The sequence below is a fragment of the Erythrolamprus reginae genome, chromosome Z, assembly GCF_031021105.1.
Source record: "Erythrolamprus reginae isolate rEryReg1 chromosome Z, rEryReg1.hap1, whole genome shotgun sequence".
In the NCBI taxonomy this organism is placed as follows: domain Eukaryota; kingdom Metazoa; phylum Chordata; class Lepidosauria; order Squamata; family Dipsadidae; genus Erythrolamprus; species Erythrolamprus reginae.
In genome coordinates, this window is record NC_091963.1 from 147,143,303 (window position 1) to 147,161,284 (window position 17,982).

Sequence of the window (17,982 nt, forward strand, 5' to 3'; positions counted from 1 at the left end):
AAATTTAAAAAACCCCTATACTAACATACACGCACACAAGCATACCATGTATAAATTCAACGTGCCCAAGGGGAGATGTTTAGTTTCCCCATGCCTGACGGCAAAGGTGGGTTTTGAGGAGTTTACGGAATAAACTTACGGAATAATAATAATAATAATAATAATAATAATAATAATAATAATAATAATAATAATAGACACAATCTCCACCTGTCAATTGCAAAAGGCCGCTTTACTGGGATCGGCAAACATAATTCACCGCTACATCACGCAGTCCTAGGTGCTTGAGAAGCGCCCGACTGGTGATAAAATACGAAATCCAGCATAGTGATCTCATTTGCTGTGTTGTACTGACATAATAACAACACCAACAACAGAGTTGGAAGGGACCTTGGAGGTCTTGTAGTCCCTCCCCCTGCTTTGGCAGGAAACTCTACACTACTTCAGAAAGATGGTCCTCCAACAGATGGTTCCCTCCTTCTTTGTGGCAACTCCTGAGAGAGTGTTCCAATATCTCAGAGGTTGTCACAAAGAAGAAGGAGTCAACCCAGGGGTGGGCAGTGGGGTAGGGAAAATGGAGCTCCACCCCAGAGCACCCAATTTGCACTGAAAGATGTTGAAAGAAAATGCAGGGCGTCTTGCATAAGCCTTGCCCACAGGGTGGTAGTAAAAAAAATTGGTAGCCCTTCGCTGAGTCAACCTATTCTCAAAAACACCTGAGGGCAGAACAAGAAGCAATGGGTGGAAGCTGAACAAGGAGAGAAGCAACTTAGAACTAAGGAGAAATTTCCTGACAATTAGAACAATTAACCAGCGGAACAGCTTGCCTCCAGAAGCTGTGAATGCACCAACACTGGAAGTCTTTAAGAAGATGTTGGAGAACCGCTTGTATGAAGTAGTGTGTGGTTTCCTGCTAAGTAGGGGGTTGGACTAGAAGACCTCCAAGGTCCCTTCCAACTTTGCTATTATAACATCTTAGTGAAACTGAGGATTTTGGATTGTCTAGTTTTAATTAATTGGATTTTGTAGTATATTGTTTTTTATATGTTGTAAACTGCCCCAAGCCTTGGAGAAGGGCGGCAAATAAGTCTAAATAAATAAGTAAGAAGTAAGTAAGTAAGTAAGTAAGTAAGTAAGTAAGTAAGTAAGTAAGTAAGTAAGTAAGTAAGTAAGTAAGTAAGTAAAGAAATATTTTCTTTAAAACTTCCAGTGTTGACGAAAAGCCTCCCCCCCCCCCCCCGCCAGGACCCCCCGGGAAGGGGGGGCATTTAAATTCGGAGGGGATGGGGGCGAAGTTGGAGTGGGGTCAGGGAAACAAGGGCGCTTCAGTGACCAGTCCCCGTACTTCCGACCACCACTTCTGCCTGCCGGTGTTTATTTGAATGGTCTCTTGGCACCTGCTTTAAAAACACACACACACACAACGAAGCCATCTGGAAAAGAGTGCGGCGAAGTTGGAACAAACACGATTTGAACGGCTGGCGTTCTGCCTTCATCGGGGTGGAAAGCAAACTCCGGAGAAGGGTGGGCAGGCGGATCTCAGGAGACCTTTTCCCTCTCCCCCGGGGGGCCTGGCCTGGCAAACTCCCTCCCCCCCCCTTTCCAGATCCCCTGAGCTTCGCAAGATTCTCACCCGGGCCCCCAAGTTGCGTAAATTTAAATCGCGCCTCTTTCTCGTGAAGCCGAATATTGGGGGTCGGCACCAATGTTGCAGGGTCTGTTTTTCCAGCAGGGAAAGAGAACTCGCGTTTGGCACCCGGGCGGTGGAAACGTTTTTCGGAGAAATTTCGTCAAGTGGGGATATGCGATCCCTGCTACGAGCTCGCAGCTGTTGTCGGCTTGTTTGTGTCAGGAGGGGTGGGGATCTTTCCCCGGGTTGGGGGACTGTGATGCCGGTAAAGGCCCCCACCCCCATCCGGGCCCAGGAAAACACCAACCGTGTTTAGAGTTCCCACTAAGCCCCAGTTTGAGTGGCTCTCCAATTAATGCCCCCAGAGGAAGATGGTTTGGTTAGGCCATGAATCCAGGTCTCTCTCTGTGTGTGTCTCTGTCTCTCTCTGTGTGTCTCTGTTTCTCTGTCTCTTTTTTTTCTCTCTGTCTGCCTCTGTTTCTTTCTCTGTCTCTGTGTCTTTCCATCTCTTTCTCTCTGTCTGTCTTTCTCCGTCTCTCTGTCTCTGCCTTTATTTCTCTGTCTCTGTATCTCTCATTCTCGCTTTCTCTGACTCTCTTTTCTCTTTCTCTGTATCTCTCTCTTTTTCTGTCTCTCTGTCTCTGCTTCTCTCTCTGTCTCGATGTCTCTCTCTCTCTTTCTCTGTATTGTCTGTCTGTCTGTCTGTCTGTCTCTTTCTCTCTCCTCTCTCTCTCTCACCAAGGCCAAAGAAAGCCAGCCGACCACCAGGCACGGGGAGGGGAGGTTTAGAAGGAGGGGGTGGGGAAGCTGGGTTTTTGGTCAGATCACGGTGGGAAGGACGAGAAGATATGAATAGAAGAAAGAGGGAGATAATGGCGGGAGGGGGCAAAACTGAGGAGTAGGACAAAATATAATCTCCCATTCTGCTTTTTTAATAAGCCCTTCCCAAATCAAAAAAACTTGAGAACATCACAGAAGAAGAAAAATCGGTCACGTTTGATCCTGGATGACCGTCGGTGATACTTTGGCAAAGGGGCTGAGATTCGGTCCAATTCAGGGCCAGCAAGAGGGGTGGGTGGGGGTGTGGAAGAAGACCCCCTCCCCCCGAGAAAATCCCCCTCCCCACTCACCCACAATAATGCCACAGGCGCTCAGCAAGCCGATTTCCTTCTTGAGGGCCACTCCGCCGTCTCCTTCCGACTTCTCGGGCACCTTCTCGGGGCCACCTCGGCGACGGGCGCCCTCTTCCATCCCGCCTTAGGTCAGTCGAAAGATCCGCAGGAATTCGGGAGGGTTTTCCCTAGGATTTTGGGGTGTGTGTGTGGAAGCAGTGTGCTCCCGACTCGATTCTCAGTTCCAAAGCTCAGGGGTCAGTCTAGATGAGCTCTGAGGGGTTCTTCTCCCAAACTTTAAGGCAATTCCCCCTACTCCAATGGGAAAGCCTCGTCTAAAAGAGTATTTTGTTTGCAATATGCTGGCAGTCTCAACCTCCGAAACTGGGTCGTTGGATTTTCTTTTTTCTTTTCTTTTATCTTTTCTTTTCTTCTCTTCTCTCTCTTCTCTTCTATTCTTTATTCTCTCCCCGCCTTTCTCCTTTTTTTCCTTTTCTTTCCTTTCCTTTTCTTCCAGAATCTAAGCCAAGGGTCTCGTCCGGGACTGGGTCAGTCCCCAAAAGGAAACAAAATGACCCACCCCCCTAATTAAAAAAATTAAAATTAAAAATTAATTAACTCTTGTTCCGGCACACCCGGAGTCTACCCCGTTCGGGTCGATCGCGGAGTTTTCTCTGACTCGCAGCCTCTTACGCGTGCGGCTGACCTCCACGGCGTGGGACACCCCCCCCCCCCCGCCGGGGTTTCAGTCGCAGCGGGTGATGGGTTCAAATCGGGCTCGCTGCGGGGCTCGCGAGGGTTCCCGGCAACGCTTTGGAGAAGCGGCGGGGTGTCTTCTGCCGAGGCTGCCTGGCTGAGCTCTGGTTTCCTCCCGCCCCGCGGCGCCGGAGTCGTACTGCCCTCCGAGGCTGGCTCGCCGATGTGATATTTTTTTTTGCTCTCCGCTGTCAAAACCGGCTACTACCGGCCTGGGCGGTGGCCGAGCCTCGCTCCTCCCCCTCTCTCGCCTTACCTCCAGCACCGGCACCCGTTCAGATCAGCCTCCCTTGGCCCTCCCCACTCGGGAAAGGCTGGCGGGGGGGGTATGTGTGTGAAAAACACGCGTGGGGTGGCGGTTCCCCTGAAAACATGCTTGGGGATCCGCCCCCTGCCACGAGCGCTGCCTCGGGACCAACGGAGCCAAGTTGGTCCCCCTCTTCGTGCCAATCCTCCCTTCGCGCTGGCTCCCGTGGTAGGGAGTTCCTCGGGTGAAGAGCACGGCGTATTCTCGCTTGGGTCGGCCACAGCTTAAGACGAATTCCCACCCCACCCCAAAATCGTCTGTTCTGCTCCGATCCCACCGGGCTGGCTCTTTTGGCAGGGAGTTCCTCTGGTTAACCTGCCTCGGGATAAAACTCGGGCGGATTTTCGCGTGGGTCGGCCACAGCATAAGATGAACTTCCACCAGTCACCCCCCACTCCCCATAATCATGTGCCACGAAATCCCCGCTATAGGGCTGATCGGAGCCAAAGGCGCCCCTCTCCGCTGCAATCCTGCACTCCTCTTGTGGCGGGGAGTTCCCGGGTTAACATAAGCATTTGCGGGGGGGGGGGGGGTGTTGTTTCTTTTCCCAGGACGAAAACGGAGAGAATTTTCTCCGTGGTTCGCATCCCTATGGTGGTAACAAAACGCAAAAATGGTTATGATCGCATATCATCCATACTTTGTGTCAGGGAAAAGGAGTAAAAAATAAAAATAATAAAAAATGCCTCTCTCTCTCCCCCCATCCCCCGCGAGAACCCAAAAATAGCCCCGAGATACTGTTGACATTTTGCGAGCCTCGCCTCAAAGCAGATTATTTTTTCTTCCTTCCTTCCTTCCTTCCTTCCTTCCTTCCTTCCTTCCTTCCTTCCTTCCTTCCTTCCTTCCTTCAAGTTGTGGTTGGCTCTGGCCCAGCTCCTGCCCCAAGGAAAGTAGAGGTGGATGTGGGGGAAACATCCACATGCCACAGATCTGTTTTGCTCCCGATAGAATCTCCCCACAAAGTCTCCTCTGACGAAGGAAGCGTGAGTGGCAGCGAAGAGGGGAGTTTGGCAGACAGCCCAAGAGGGGATCAATCATCCTTATCATCCCTGGATTCTGAACAAGAACTTATGGCAGACCTAGAGTGATGCATAGGAGAGAACAACTGAAGGATTATTACAGGAGATAAGTGAGGCCACCTGTGGTTGGGTGGGGCTGCTGTGAAAAGAACAGTGTGCTGGTTTAACCTCCTGGAAGTTTATCTGATTCATAGTTTGGTCAAGATCGTTTTGCTGTTTTCCTGTTCAAGACTGTGTGTGGACTTTCTGGACTTTGGAATTGGACTCAATTTCCCAGTTACTGGGTGAAAAATTGGATTGCATTTAACCTGTGACTTGTGTGTACCAGAAAATCCCTTTGATATTTAAAAAGGGAGTTTTTTCTGTTTTTCTGTTGATAAAGACTTTTGGTGTGGTGTGTGTCTTTTTGGACTAATTACCCTGTAATTAATAATAATAATAATAATAATAATAATAATAATAATAATAATAATAATAATAATAATAAAAATAAAAATAAAAATAAAAATAAAAATAAAAATAAAAATAAATAAATAACAACAACAGAATTGGAAGGGACCTTGAAGGTCTTCTAGCCCAACCCCCTGCTTAGGCAGGAAACTTCAGACAGATGGTTACCCAATATCTTCTTTAAAAATTCTGGAGGCAAGTTGTTCCACGGATTAATTGTTCTGTCAGGAAATTTCTCCTTAGTTCTAAGTTGCTTCTCTCCTTGTTCAATTTCCACCCATTGCTTCTTGTTCTACCCTCAGGTGATTTGGAGAACAGCCTTGACTCCTTCTTCTTTGGGGCAACCCCTGAGATATTGGAACATTCCTACAAGTCTCCCCTAGTCCTTTCCTTTAAACATGTCATGCTCAGTTCCTGCAACCATTCTTCATCTGTTTTAGCCTCCAGTCCCCTAATCAACTTTGCTCTTCTCTGCACTTTTTCTAGAGTCTCCACATTATTTTTGCATCCTGGTGACCAAAACTGAATGCAGTACAGTATTCCAAATGGGCCTTATAAAGTGGTATTAACACTTCATGTGACCTTGATTCTACCCGTCTGTTAATGCAGCCTAGAACCGTGTTGGCTTTTTTCGCAGCTGCTGCACAGTGCTGGCTCCTATTTAAATGGTTGTCCACTAGGACTCCAAGATCCCTCTCACAGTTACTTCTGTTGAGCAATGTACCACATATAGTGTACCTGTGCATTTTGTTTTTGTTGTCTAAACGTAGAACCTTACTTTTTTCACCATTGAATATCATTTTGTTAGATAGCGCCCAATGTTCAAGTTTGTCAAGATCCTTCTGTATTTCGCACCTATCTTCTGGAGTGTTGGCTATTCCTGCCAATTTGGTGTCATCTGCAAAATTGATACGTTTCCCCATCTATCCCCTCATCCAAGTCATTGAGGAAGATGTTGAAGAGTACTGGGCCTAAAACAGAGCCTTGGGGTACTCCTCTGCATATATCCCTCCATGTAGATGTACTGTAGTTCCATTGAGCACTACACGTTGAGTGTGGTTAGTTAGCCAATCCATCTGGAGGTGTTGCTGTCCATCTCACGTTTTTTCTAGTTTATTTAGTAATAGGTTATGGTCTACTTTATCAAAAGCCTTACTGAGGTCCAAATAAATCACATCCACAGCATTTCCCTGATCCACTAATTCAGTGTTTCCCAACCTTGGCAACTTGAAGATATTTGGACTTCAACTCCCCAAATTCCCCAGCCAGCATCTGCTGGCTGGGGAATTTTGGGAGTTCAAGTCCAAGTATCTTCAAGGTGCCAAGGTTGGGAAACACTGCACTAATTCATTACTGTGTCAAAGAATGTGACATAAGATTAGTCTGGCATGATCTGTTTTTGACAAACCCATTGTTGGCTTTTGGTTATTACTTCGTTTGCTTCTAGGTGTTTGTTGACTCCTTCCTTTGTTCCTTCCTTCCTTCCTTCCTCCTTCCCTCTCTCCCTCCTTTCCTTTTTTCTTCCTTCTTTTCTTCCTTCAAAACCTCTCCTCTAAAGGGCTGGATTGTTTGCTTAGGTTTCTTTCCCCTCTCCCCGGATCAGGGTCTTTCTCCCACCCACCCTCCCCGACTTCTTCCCAGGTTTTGGGGGCGCTTCCCCGTCTCCCAGTCCTCACCCAATTCGGGGGTTTCTGGCAGAACTGGGGGGGGGGATTTGCCTCGATCCAGCTGCCGAATGTGATTAGATTTGATTTGATTTGAAAGTTTTCAACCCCGGCTTTGGGAATCGCGACTCTCACTCCACTTCAGACCCTGGGGCGGGGGTCCCGAAACCTTCTCCCTCCGGAACCGCGTCCCACTAACCGATCGCGATCGGTTCGGAGCCGTGCCCACCCGTGCATCTCGATTTGAGTCTAAATAGAGCCAATACGGAACCAATCCCCCCCCCCAAAAGATTGAAAGATTGGGGACCCCTGCCTTAAGAGGGGAGCAGTGGGCTGGCTTTCTCTGCCGCCCCGCACACCCCTACCCCCCAATCCTCGACCCGTTTTAAACCCCCCCACCCACCCGCCCAACTCCTCCTTCCGCCCCGAGTTTCAGTCTCAAGCTGGCTCTCCCCTGCCGCCCCCCCCCCCTCGCTGTTTATTCCGGGACTTCAAACTTGTGCAACGCTGAAACCGTCATCTTGGGGTTGTTGTTGTTTTTGCGAAGTTGGGAAAGTAGCGTCGGAAGGAGCTTTTTGGAGGAGGGGGGCTTTTAAAGGAGAGGGGAGGAAGGGTCCTTTTCTGTCTTTCTATCTGTCTTTTCTTTCTCTCTCTCCCCCCTCCCTCTTCCTTCCTTCCTTCTTTCCTTTCTCACTCTCTCCCCCTCCCTATTTTTTCTTTCTTTCTCTCTCTTTCCCCTCCTTCTTCCTTCTTTCCTTCCTTCTTTCTTTCCTTACTCGCTCTCTGTCCCCTCCCCCTCCCCCTTCCTTCCTTTCTCACTCTCCCCTCCCTCCCTCTTCCTTCTTTTTTTCTTTCCTTTCTCAGTCTCCCACTCTCCCTTCCTTCTTTCTTTCGCTCTCTCCTCCCTCCCACTCTTTCTTTCATTCTCCTTTCTTTCTCCCTCCCCTCCCTCTCCCTTCTTTCCTTTCTCGTTTCCTCTCCCCTCTCTCCTCCTTTCTTCCTTCCTTCTTTCCTTTCTCACTCTCTCCCCCTCCCTCTTTTTTCTTTCTTTCTCTCTTTCCCCTCCTCCTTCTTCCTTCTTTGCTTCCTTCTTTCTTTCCTTATTCACTCTTTAGCACTTCCTTCCTTTTTCTTTCCTTTCTCACTCTCTGTCCCTTCCCCCTCCCTCCCTCCCTCCCTTCCTTTCTCACTCTCTCCCCTCCCTCCCTCTTCCTTCTTTCTTCTTCCTTCCTTTCTCGCTCTCCCCCCTCCCTCCATCTTCCTTCTCTTTTTCTTTCCTTTCTCAGTCTCTCACTCTCTCTTCCTTCCTTCTTTCTTTCTCTCTCTCCTCCCTCCCACCCTTTCTTTCATTCTCCTTTCTTTCTCCCTCCCCCCCTCTCCCTTCTTCCCTTTCTCGTTTCCTCTCCCCTCTCTCCTCCTTCCTTCTTTCTTTCCTTTCTCACCGTCTCCCCTCCCTCCCTTCCTCTCTTTCTCCGTCCTTCCTTCCGTACTCCCCCCGCCTTGCACTCCCCTTCCTCCCTCCCTCCCTCTCCCCCACCTTGTCCCCAGATCGCCTTGTTCGTCACGTCCCCTTTGCTGATCAGACAGGGGTGAAGTCCAACTTTCGGGAGCAACAGGGGCTCCCCCTTATCGTCAGATCAGCCGAAGTAGGCAGGAACAAAGGTCAGGGGTTGGGCCCGGCCGGGGTACAAGAGATAAACCTATCGCGAACCAGACGCCGGAAGGAGCCGGCGCTGCTCCTGCAGCGGGAGGCTCTTCTTTTAAGGAACAAGAGGGAGGGGAGGCTTGGGGAAGAGAAAACCAGGATTAAAAGGGACGCCGCCTCCTTCCAGCAAATTTTTGCAACCACCCCCACTCCGGCAAACATTAAATCATCATTTTGTCCCTTGCCCTGCACACATTTTCAAACCATCATTTTTGTCCCTCGAAGACGCAATCGCTCTTTAGCTGGGGATACGAGGGTTGCCCTGCCCCCTGCTGGCAGCAAAGTAAAATTGGCAGCGGGACTTATCTACAGTTAGTCCTCGATTTACGACCACAGTGGAGACCCCCACCCCCAAAATATATCTCGCTACGGGAAACGTTTGTTAATCGAACTTTGCTCCCACTGATACGGTTGACGCCATCGCGTCAATAACAAAAAATTGAGCTGTATGCGCAGCTCTCTGTCTCCTGTGCGCATGCGCACACCCGAGCATGATTTTGCTTCTGTTCATGCGCAGAAAGTAAAATCTCGTGAGGGGACATGCATGGGCATGAGATTTTGGCAATTCTTTGCTTCTGTGCATGCAGAAACAAAATTCTGCCCATGCGCAGAAACAAAAAAACCCACCAAAATCTCACCTGCACTTGCGTCCCCTCACAAGATTTGGCTGGTTGCGCATGCACAGAAGCAAAATCTCACTCAAATGCATGTGTGCGCACACCAGAGACACAGAACTGCGCTTGCAGTGCACTGGTAGCGGTGGGAGCAGCAATTTTTAGCTACCTTTCCTGCCACGGTTGTTAAGTGAATCACTGCGAATGTTACGTTCGCAATCTTTAGGAAAACCCACAAACCGGCGTCCATATTTGTCTGCATTGGACGAGGAGAGCCCATCTTTCTCCTTCTAGCCCTGGCCATTTTTTTAACAGAAGCACGATGGAGAGTGTTCTAACAAACCTGTTTGGTTTGGAGGCCGCAGCGGATCAAATAGAAAGTCCCTACAGAGAGTGGTGAGGACAGTGGAGAAGATGCTAGGAATGCTCACCTCCCGTTATTTGGGATGCTGCTTACAAGCGTGGAGCTTAAGACCTGGAAGTATTGTTAGAGACCCCACACCGCCACTTGGGGGTCTGTTTCTGTAGTTTTACTCTGGGAGGAGGATTCAAAGTACCTATAGTAGGATTACTAGATTCTCGGGCAGCTTCGTTACTTAGGCCATCTTAGGTCTTCTAAATTCAGAAGATTCTTTTTTTTTTCTTTGTGTCCGCCATGTATATCAGGGGAGAAAATCAGTAGGTTCTGACAGGTTCTGGAGAACCAGTAGTGGAAATTTTGAGCAGTTCGGGGAATCAGTGGGAATGGGGATTTAATTTATTTATTTTATTTATTTATTTATTAGATTTGTATGCCGCCCTTCTCCGCAGTATCCTTCTTCTGCCATGTCCAGCAAGCCATGTCCACCTAATCTGGTGGGGGGGGAATTGAATTTCACCCCTGAGGTTTATGTAGACATTCAAACCAGACTGTGATGTTTCTCTGTGACATATGTGTGTGTATGTGGGCGTATGTATAATGGTTATCTTTTGATAGTACAATGCAGCAAAAATTCATTTTAACATATGCTGATTACATTAGGCCAGTGTTTCCCAACCTTGGCAACGTGAAAATATTTGGACTTCAACTCCCAGAATTGCACAGCCAGCAAAATGGGGAATTCTGGGAGTTGAAGTCCAGATATCTTCAAGTTGCCAAGGTTGGGAAACACTGCATTAGGCTAACATAACGTAATCCACTCCCCTATCCTATCATTCTGTTTCTATTCTGTTCTATTTCTATTCCTATTTCTTATTCCTATTCCACTTCCTATTGCTATTCTTTTTTTATTTATTTTTAAAAATATCTTTATTAAATACATGCGTTAAAAATAAAAGAAAAACTAATTAAAATCCCTTAATATAAATCAAAAGAAAGATATGCACAATAGAAATTCGGACCAAAATCAATACAATCCCTGTCTGAGTTAAATCCACTTGATAATTACGAGTAACTTGCTAATATCACAACCTACAATTACTTCTCTTTTTTAAAAAAAATTTTTTTTATTGATTTTGTAAATATGGTTACATAAAACAAACATAAAACAGTGCACAGTGCATGTGCCCATCACCTGACCGACCAAAAAACCCCATCACCACCACCACCAATTGCAGGGGGTTCAAATATTTACTAGTTTATATATATATATATTTCCTTGGCTCTACTTTGCATTTGTTATTACTGAAAGAGTGATTGGAGTTTATTTTTCACATTTGCATCACAGATTCTACTCAGCATATAACCTTTCACCTTATTCCATCGTGCCATCAGCTTCTCCAGTTTGTTTTCATCAAAGTTGTTTAATCTTATTTCCATGATTTCAAAATGTATGTGATCCACCATGTACCAGTACCAGTTCTGTAGTGTCCATTTTATAGACTTCTTTCCAACATAGTTCCCTCTAAGCTGAGCAGTGAGCAATCGCTCACTTAAAAATCATCATCAACTCAGAGTTTTCCAAACCTGCCCAGAAGCCGAGAGGGAAAGAGTGAGAGGGAAGGAGAGAGAGAGGAAGAGAGGAAGAGAGAGAAACAGATAGAAAAAAGAGAAGAAGGAAAAGAGAAAGAAAAAGAATGGGAGTAAGGAAGAGAGAAAGAAAATCAAAATCTAGTTTGAAACTAGCTCAACTATTTAAGTGGCATTTTGATATTGATAGAGTTGCCCTATTATGAGCTCACTGTTATAGACACACAGTACAGTATTTTATTTTGAAATTCTCTGCGGCAAAACAGGGTGGTTTTTTATTTGTTTGTTTGTTTATTTATTTATTTATTTATTATTTCTGTGTTGCCCAGTCCCAAAGGGACTGCCGCTCAGACACTATACTTTTCCGCCCCCCCCCCAAAAAAAAAAATTAGAGGGAACACTGCTTTCCAACCCAATACCACTACCGCTTGAGCACTTTCCAGTGCTGCAGTTTTTATTTCTTTAAAATCTCTTAGTTCTCTTTGTTTAATTAAAATCGCTATTTCTTTTGTAATTGTCCAATTAATATTTAACATTTTATTTATTTCATTCTGCACTTCCTTCCAAAATTTCTGAATTTCTACACACTCCCAGAACATATGCATGAAAATTCCTTTCTTTTGGCAACCATGCCAACAATTACCTTTCTCTTTCCCCTGGAAGTGTGCAAGTTGTGCTGGTGTATAATACCATTTATGTAATTACTTCTCACTAACAAAAATAACAAACATAATCAAACTAAGCCGTCACAATCCAAATGCCTGCTAGTTTGCAGGTACTCCTCCTCCTCTCTCTTTCTCTTTCTTCTCCCTTTCTTCTTCTTTTCTTTCTTCCCTCTTTCCTTTTCTGTCCCACCTCCAATCACTTTTTCTTCCCACGTTATTCTTGGACTATTAAATATTACAGCTACAAGATTATTCAAATAAGAATATTGAATACAAAATATTGATATATAGACAAATGTTCGGAATGTATATACAATAATATATATAAGCTTCTCTTTTTTGTATTCCCATCCCCCTTTTCCCTGTTTTCTTTTTTTTTTATAACCTAATAAAGTATATTTTAAATAAAAATGAAACAGAGATAAATATAAATACATGACATATCAACCATATATTTTGTATTATGACAGAGATGGAAGAAAGGGGAGAAGGAAGAAAGCGAGAAGATAGGAATGATATAGTAGAAAGGGGAAGTTTGGGGAAAGAAAAAAGAAAAGGGGAATTGAAAAATAAATGAGAAAAGGAGAAGACATGCTAGCTATTTAGCTGGCACTTCCGTAGTATATGACCTCTAATTTAAATATGTTGTTGGTGTAAGTTTCCCTTGATTTTTTTTTATTAGTTCATTGAATGGCGTTAGTTAATTTTTTGTAAATATTGTTGGTTTTTATCTCAAGAGCAAGTTCTTGTCCATGCACTCAATATTTTAGGGTTTTGTTCGTAATGTTCGTTGTAAGTCTAAAGGTTGCGTTGATCAATATCTTTTGTACATTGTGTGAAAGGTTGGTTTATATTTCCTGGTGGTGTTGCCAGTACATGAAATCGTTGAATAGTCTTCTTTTTTTAATAATATTTAAGGGAGGGTTTTTTTGCCTTAGCCAATGGTACCAATTCTCCCAGGCCTTGTAGAAGTCGGTTTCATCCCTATTTTGTGTCTCCATTGTCAATTTTGATAATTCTGAGCATTCCATCATCATCATCATTATTAGAATAGAATAGAATAGAATAGAATTTTTATTGACCAAGTGTGATTGGACACACAAGGAATTTGTCTTGGTGCATATGCTCTCAGCGTACATAAAATAAAATATACATTTGTCAAGAATCATGTGGTACAACACTTAATGATTGTCATAGGGGTCAAATAAGCAATGAGGAAGCAATATTAATAAAAATCTTAGGATATAAGCAACAAGTTACAGTCATACAGTCAACATAGGAGGAAATGGGTGATAGGAATGATGAGAAAAACTAGTAGAATAGAAGTGCAGATTTAGTAGAAAGTCTGACAGTGTTGAGGGAATTATTTGTTTAGCAGAGTGATGGCGTTCGGGGGGAAAAATTATTATTATTATTATTATTATTATTATTATTATTATTATTATTATTATTATTATTATTATTTAGATTTGTATGCCGCTCTTCTCCGAAGACTTGGGGTGGCTCACAGGATACAAAAACGACACAGCAGCAAATCTAATGAATTAAAAGTTACTACTAAAATCCCATATATAATAAAATCAGTCAGCCAATTCATTTACAACCACACATTACACCTCTTAAACAGAGGAAGGGGGCTTGATCTAATTGCCCCAAACCTGGCGACATAAATGAGTTTTGAGGTTCTTGCGAAAGGCAAGGAGGGTGGAGACAATGCAATTCTCCAGAGTGAGCTGATTCCAGAGGGCTGGGCCCCCCACAGAGAAGGCTCTTCCCCTGGGCCCTGCCAGATGACATTGTCTAGCTGACGGGACCCGGAGAAGGCCAACTCTGTGGGACCTCACTGGTCGCTGGGATTCATGCGGCATCTTAAAAGGTTTAAGATGGTTGGACTATTAGGTTGCTTCCAAAATTGTGCATATAAAATTCTTGTTGCGGTTAAGATATGTAGAATGATGTAACAATCTTCTTTTTTGATCTTTTGTCTAACAATTCCAAGGAGGAATAATTCTGGTTTAATTTGAATGGTCAGGGCAGTAATCTGTTCTAAAAGATTTTTAACTTTTGCCAGTGTTTTTTTGTGTTCTCTATGGCTATTCTATTCTATTCTATTCATATCCTAGTTACAGTTAGAAGTAGTGTTGGGCAAACCCAACAAAGTCCGGGTTCGGTTCGGCACCCAAATTTTTTAAAAAGTTCGGGTTCGGTACCCAAACCTGAACTTTTGCTGAACTTTAAAGTTCGGCGATCGGGAAAGTGCCAGGAAGCGCCGCCGCCCAGCTGTCACCTTCCGAAACAGTCGGGGCGCTCTCCTGAACCCGAACTTTTGCCGAAATTTAATTTAATTTAATTTAATTTAATTTAATTTAATTTAATTTAATTTAATTTAATTTAATTTAATTTAATTTAATTTAATTTAATTTAATTTAATTTAATTTAATTTAATTTAATTTAATTTAATTTAATTTAATTTAATTTAATTTAATTTAATTTAATTTAATTTAATTTAATTTAATTTAATTTAATTTAATTTAATTTTTTACTTACTTACTTACTTACTTACTTACTTACTTACTTACTTACTTACTTACTTATTTATTGGACTTGTATGCCGCCCCTCTCCGTAGACTCGGGGCGGCTCAGGGCATACAATGAAACAATTCATAACAAATCTAATAAATTTTAAAAAAACTTTTAAAAAACCCATTATTATTAAAACAGACATACACACAAACGTACCATACATAAATTGTATAGGCCCCGGGGGGGGGGGGGTGCGTCAATTCCCCCATGCCTGACGGCAGAGGTGAGTTTTAAGGAGTTTACAAAAGGCAAAGGAGGGTGGGGGCAGTTCTAATCTCCGGAGGGAGCTGGTTCCAGAGAGTCAGGGCCGCCACAGAGAAGGCTCTTCCCCTGGGACCCACCAGACAACATTGCTTAGTCGACGGGACCCAGAGAAGGCCAACTCTGTGGGACCTAATCGGTCGCTGGGATTCGTGCAGCAGAAGGCGGTCCCGGAGATATTCTGGTCCAATGCCATGAAGGGCTTTAGAGGTCAAAACCAACACTTTGAATTGTGACCGGAAACTGATCGGCAACCAATGCAGACTGCGGAGTGTTGGGGTAACATGGAAGCCCATGATTGCTCTCACAGCTGCATTCTGCACAATCTTGCTGTTTAAGTAATCTTTCACTTACAAGCATTCATTTTGTGACCAATTACAATTTCAAAGGAAAAGGTGATTTATGATCAGGTTGCATACTTATGCTCAGCGGTGGGCTGTTGCCTGGAGGCGGGGGGGACGACACAGTGGGGTACCGAAAATGGAGCTCCACCCCAGAGCACCCAATTTGCACTGAAAGATGTTGAAAGAAAATGCAGGGTGTCCTGCATAAGCCACCCCCGCAGTGTGATAGTAGAAATTTTGGTAGCCCTTCACTGCTTATGACTATGGTAGGCAACTGGCCTGCATTTATGGCGATTGAACTATCCTGGGTGTGGGTCATGCGAACCTCTTTTGTAATTCACCCAGGCAGCCTCTGACAAGCAAGGTCAATGGAGGAAGCCAGATTTGCTTAATGAGCCCCACGATTCACTGAAGAGCGGCAATGATTTGCTTAACAACTGTTGTGGTTAGCTCTGGCCCTGCTCCTGCCCCAAGGACTGTGGATGTGGGGGAGACATCCACATGCTGCAGGCCTGTTTTGCCCCCGGTGGAATCTGCTGATGAAGGCTCCTCTGACCAAGAAGTCATGAGTGACAGGGAGGAGGAGAGTGGGGCAGACAGCTCAGAAGGAGATCAATTCTCTAGCTCCTCCTTGGATTCAGAACAAGAGTCAATGATACAGCCACGCATGCGGAGAGCGATGCATAGGCAACAACAACTGAGAGATTATTATCAAAGAAAATGAGGCCACCTGTGGTTGGGTGGGGCTGTGGTAATTAGTGAGGCTGCCTGTGGGTTTGGCCATTGTGGAGGATTATCTGATCGTTGTGTTTCGTGACTGCTTTACTGACTTGGACCTTTTGTGTGCTGCTTTTTCCCCGCTTTGAAACTAAACCAGAGCAAAGTGTGTTTCACTTTGTGAAAGAAGAAGGACTGTGAATTACCTCACAGCTGCAAGCTAAGTATCTCAGAACTGATAAGGGACTTGTACAAATTACCAGTTTGTTTGGAGAGGAGTGCTCTTTGCTATACCAAAAGAGGGCTTGGTTTAAGTGAATTTTCATTATAAAGAACATTGTTTTGAATTTTCAAACCTGTGTGTGTCTGAAATTTGTACCTGTGAATTTTTGGGAGGATTCTACCAGAGAGCCCGACAGAACAACAACCATGGCAAACCAGGTCGTATAATGGCCCAAAACTCACTTAACAACTGCCTGGCTTATTAACCCAAACCAAGGGCTCAATAGTGGTCTTAAGTTGAGGACTAATTGCAGAAAAAGTGCAACATCTGGATACAGTTCTGGTGCTCAAGGCAATGCTTGGTCTGGCTCGGGTTGATGGGCATCAGGGTACGACACATCTGGAAAGCCTACATGAGTGACATTTGACCAGAGGCAGTTTTCTCTTGCGCCGAGCTGCAATAGGCAGATTTAGATTTAGATATACAGTACAGGTATATACATATATAGATATATTTAATGGAATTTGCAAGCTTAAATTCTGCCCATCCGGTTTTAATCTTTGCGAGTTGTCATGTGAATTCCTGTGCTCTAACCAAGCTTCCCACGCATGTACTTTAAGACATCTTCAGTGCTTTTCCACCCACATACTCATTGTAATAATTGCTATCTTTTTAAAAGCCACCCACAACCCCCCTCCACATACACTCACGTTATGATAACAGGTCTGAATTGCAAAGAAAGTTAGAAATCTTGTCCCCCCCCAAAAAATACGCAAGTTTTGTGTATCTCTATGCTGCCATCTAGTGGCAATCTGGATTTCTGCACTAGTTGGATTGGATTATAGAATAGAATTACCGGTATTAGAATTGGAATTAAAATTGCTGCTTGCTGATATAATTGAAAATTGGGAAGTCCTAGACCACCTCTATTTCTGTGGTCCTGAGGATTTTTTAGTTTAATTCTGGCCTTTTTTTTTTTTGACCAGATACAGAAGGATTTGTTCACATTTATTGCTGCAACTTGGTAGAGGTATAGAAATCTTGGTAGGATGTTGCATTTAATAGCGAATATTTTCCCCATCAGGGAGAGTTTCAAATTTGACCATCTTAGTAAATCTTTTTGTACCTCTTTAAGTAATTGTTCGTAATTATTTTTTTTTATAGTAGTGTAATTTGACGTCATCCATATTCCCAAGTACAGTGATACCTTGTCTTACAAACACCTCGTCATACAAACTTTTCGAGATACAAACCCGGGGTTTAAGATTTTTTTGCCTCTTCTTACAAACTATTTTCACCTTACAAACCCACCGCCGCCACTTGGATGCCCCGCCTCCGGACTTCCGTTGCCAGCGAAGTGCCCGTTTTTGTGCTGCTGGGATTCCCCTGAGGCTCCCCTCTATGGGAAACCCTACCTCTTGACTTCCGTGTTTTTGTGATGCTGCAGGGAAATGCCAGCAGTGCAAAAACAGGTGTTTCACTGGCAACGGAAGTCCAGAGGTGGGGTTTCCCAGAGAGGGGAGCCTCAGTGAAATCGCAGCATCGCAAAAACACAAGAGGTCCGGAGGTGGGGTTTCGAGGACTTCGGTGTTTTTGTGATGCTGCGATTTCACTGATGCTCCCTTCGCTGGGAAACCCCACCTCCGAACTTCCATTGCCAGCAAAGCGCTCGTTTTTGCGATGCTGGGATTCCCCTGCAGCATCGCAAAAACACAGAAGTCCGGAGGTCGGGTTTCCCAGAGAGGGGAGCCTCAGGGGAATCCCAGCAGCGCAAAAACGGGCACTTTGGCTGGCAAAAGTGGTGAATTTTGGGCTTGCTTTTCCATTGATTCCTATGGGAAACATTGTTTCGTCTTACAAACTTTTCACCTTAAGAACCTCGTCCCAGAACCAATTAAGTTTGTAAGACAAGGTATCACTGTATTTGATCTTTTTAACTGTCTTTATGTTGATCGAATCCTCCAAAATTATAATTTGTTTTGGG

The 17,982-nt window shown here is 44.6% G+C and overlaps 1 protein-coding gene across 1 annotated transcript in view; it reads right to left on the reverse strand.

Annotated features, from left to right (window-relative positions):
• Positions 1-3,668, reverse strand: part of SLC7A8 (solute carrier family 7 member 8) — a 42,878-nt gene extending 39,210 nt beyond the window's left edge. The window contains exon 1 of the mRNA XM_070729508.1: positions 2,761-3,668. Coding sequence (XP_070585609.1) covers positions 2,761-2,881 — 121 coding nt within the window. The 5' untranslated portion in view covers positions 2,882-3,668. The remainder of the gene's footprint in view (positions 1-2,760) is intronic.
• Between the last annotated feature and the right edge of the window lie 14,314 nt (positions 3,669-17,982).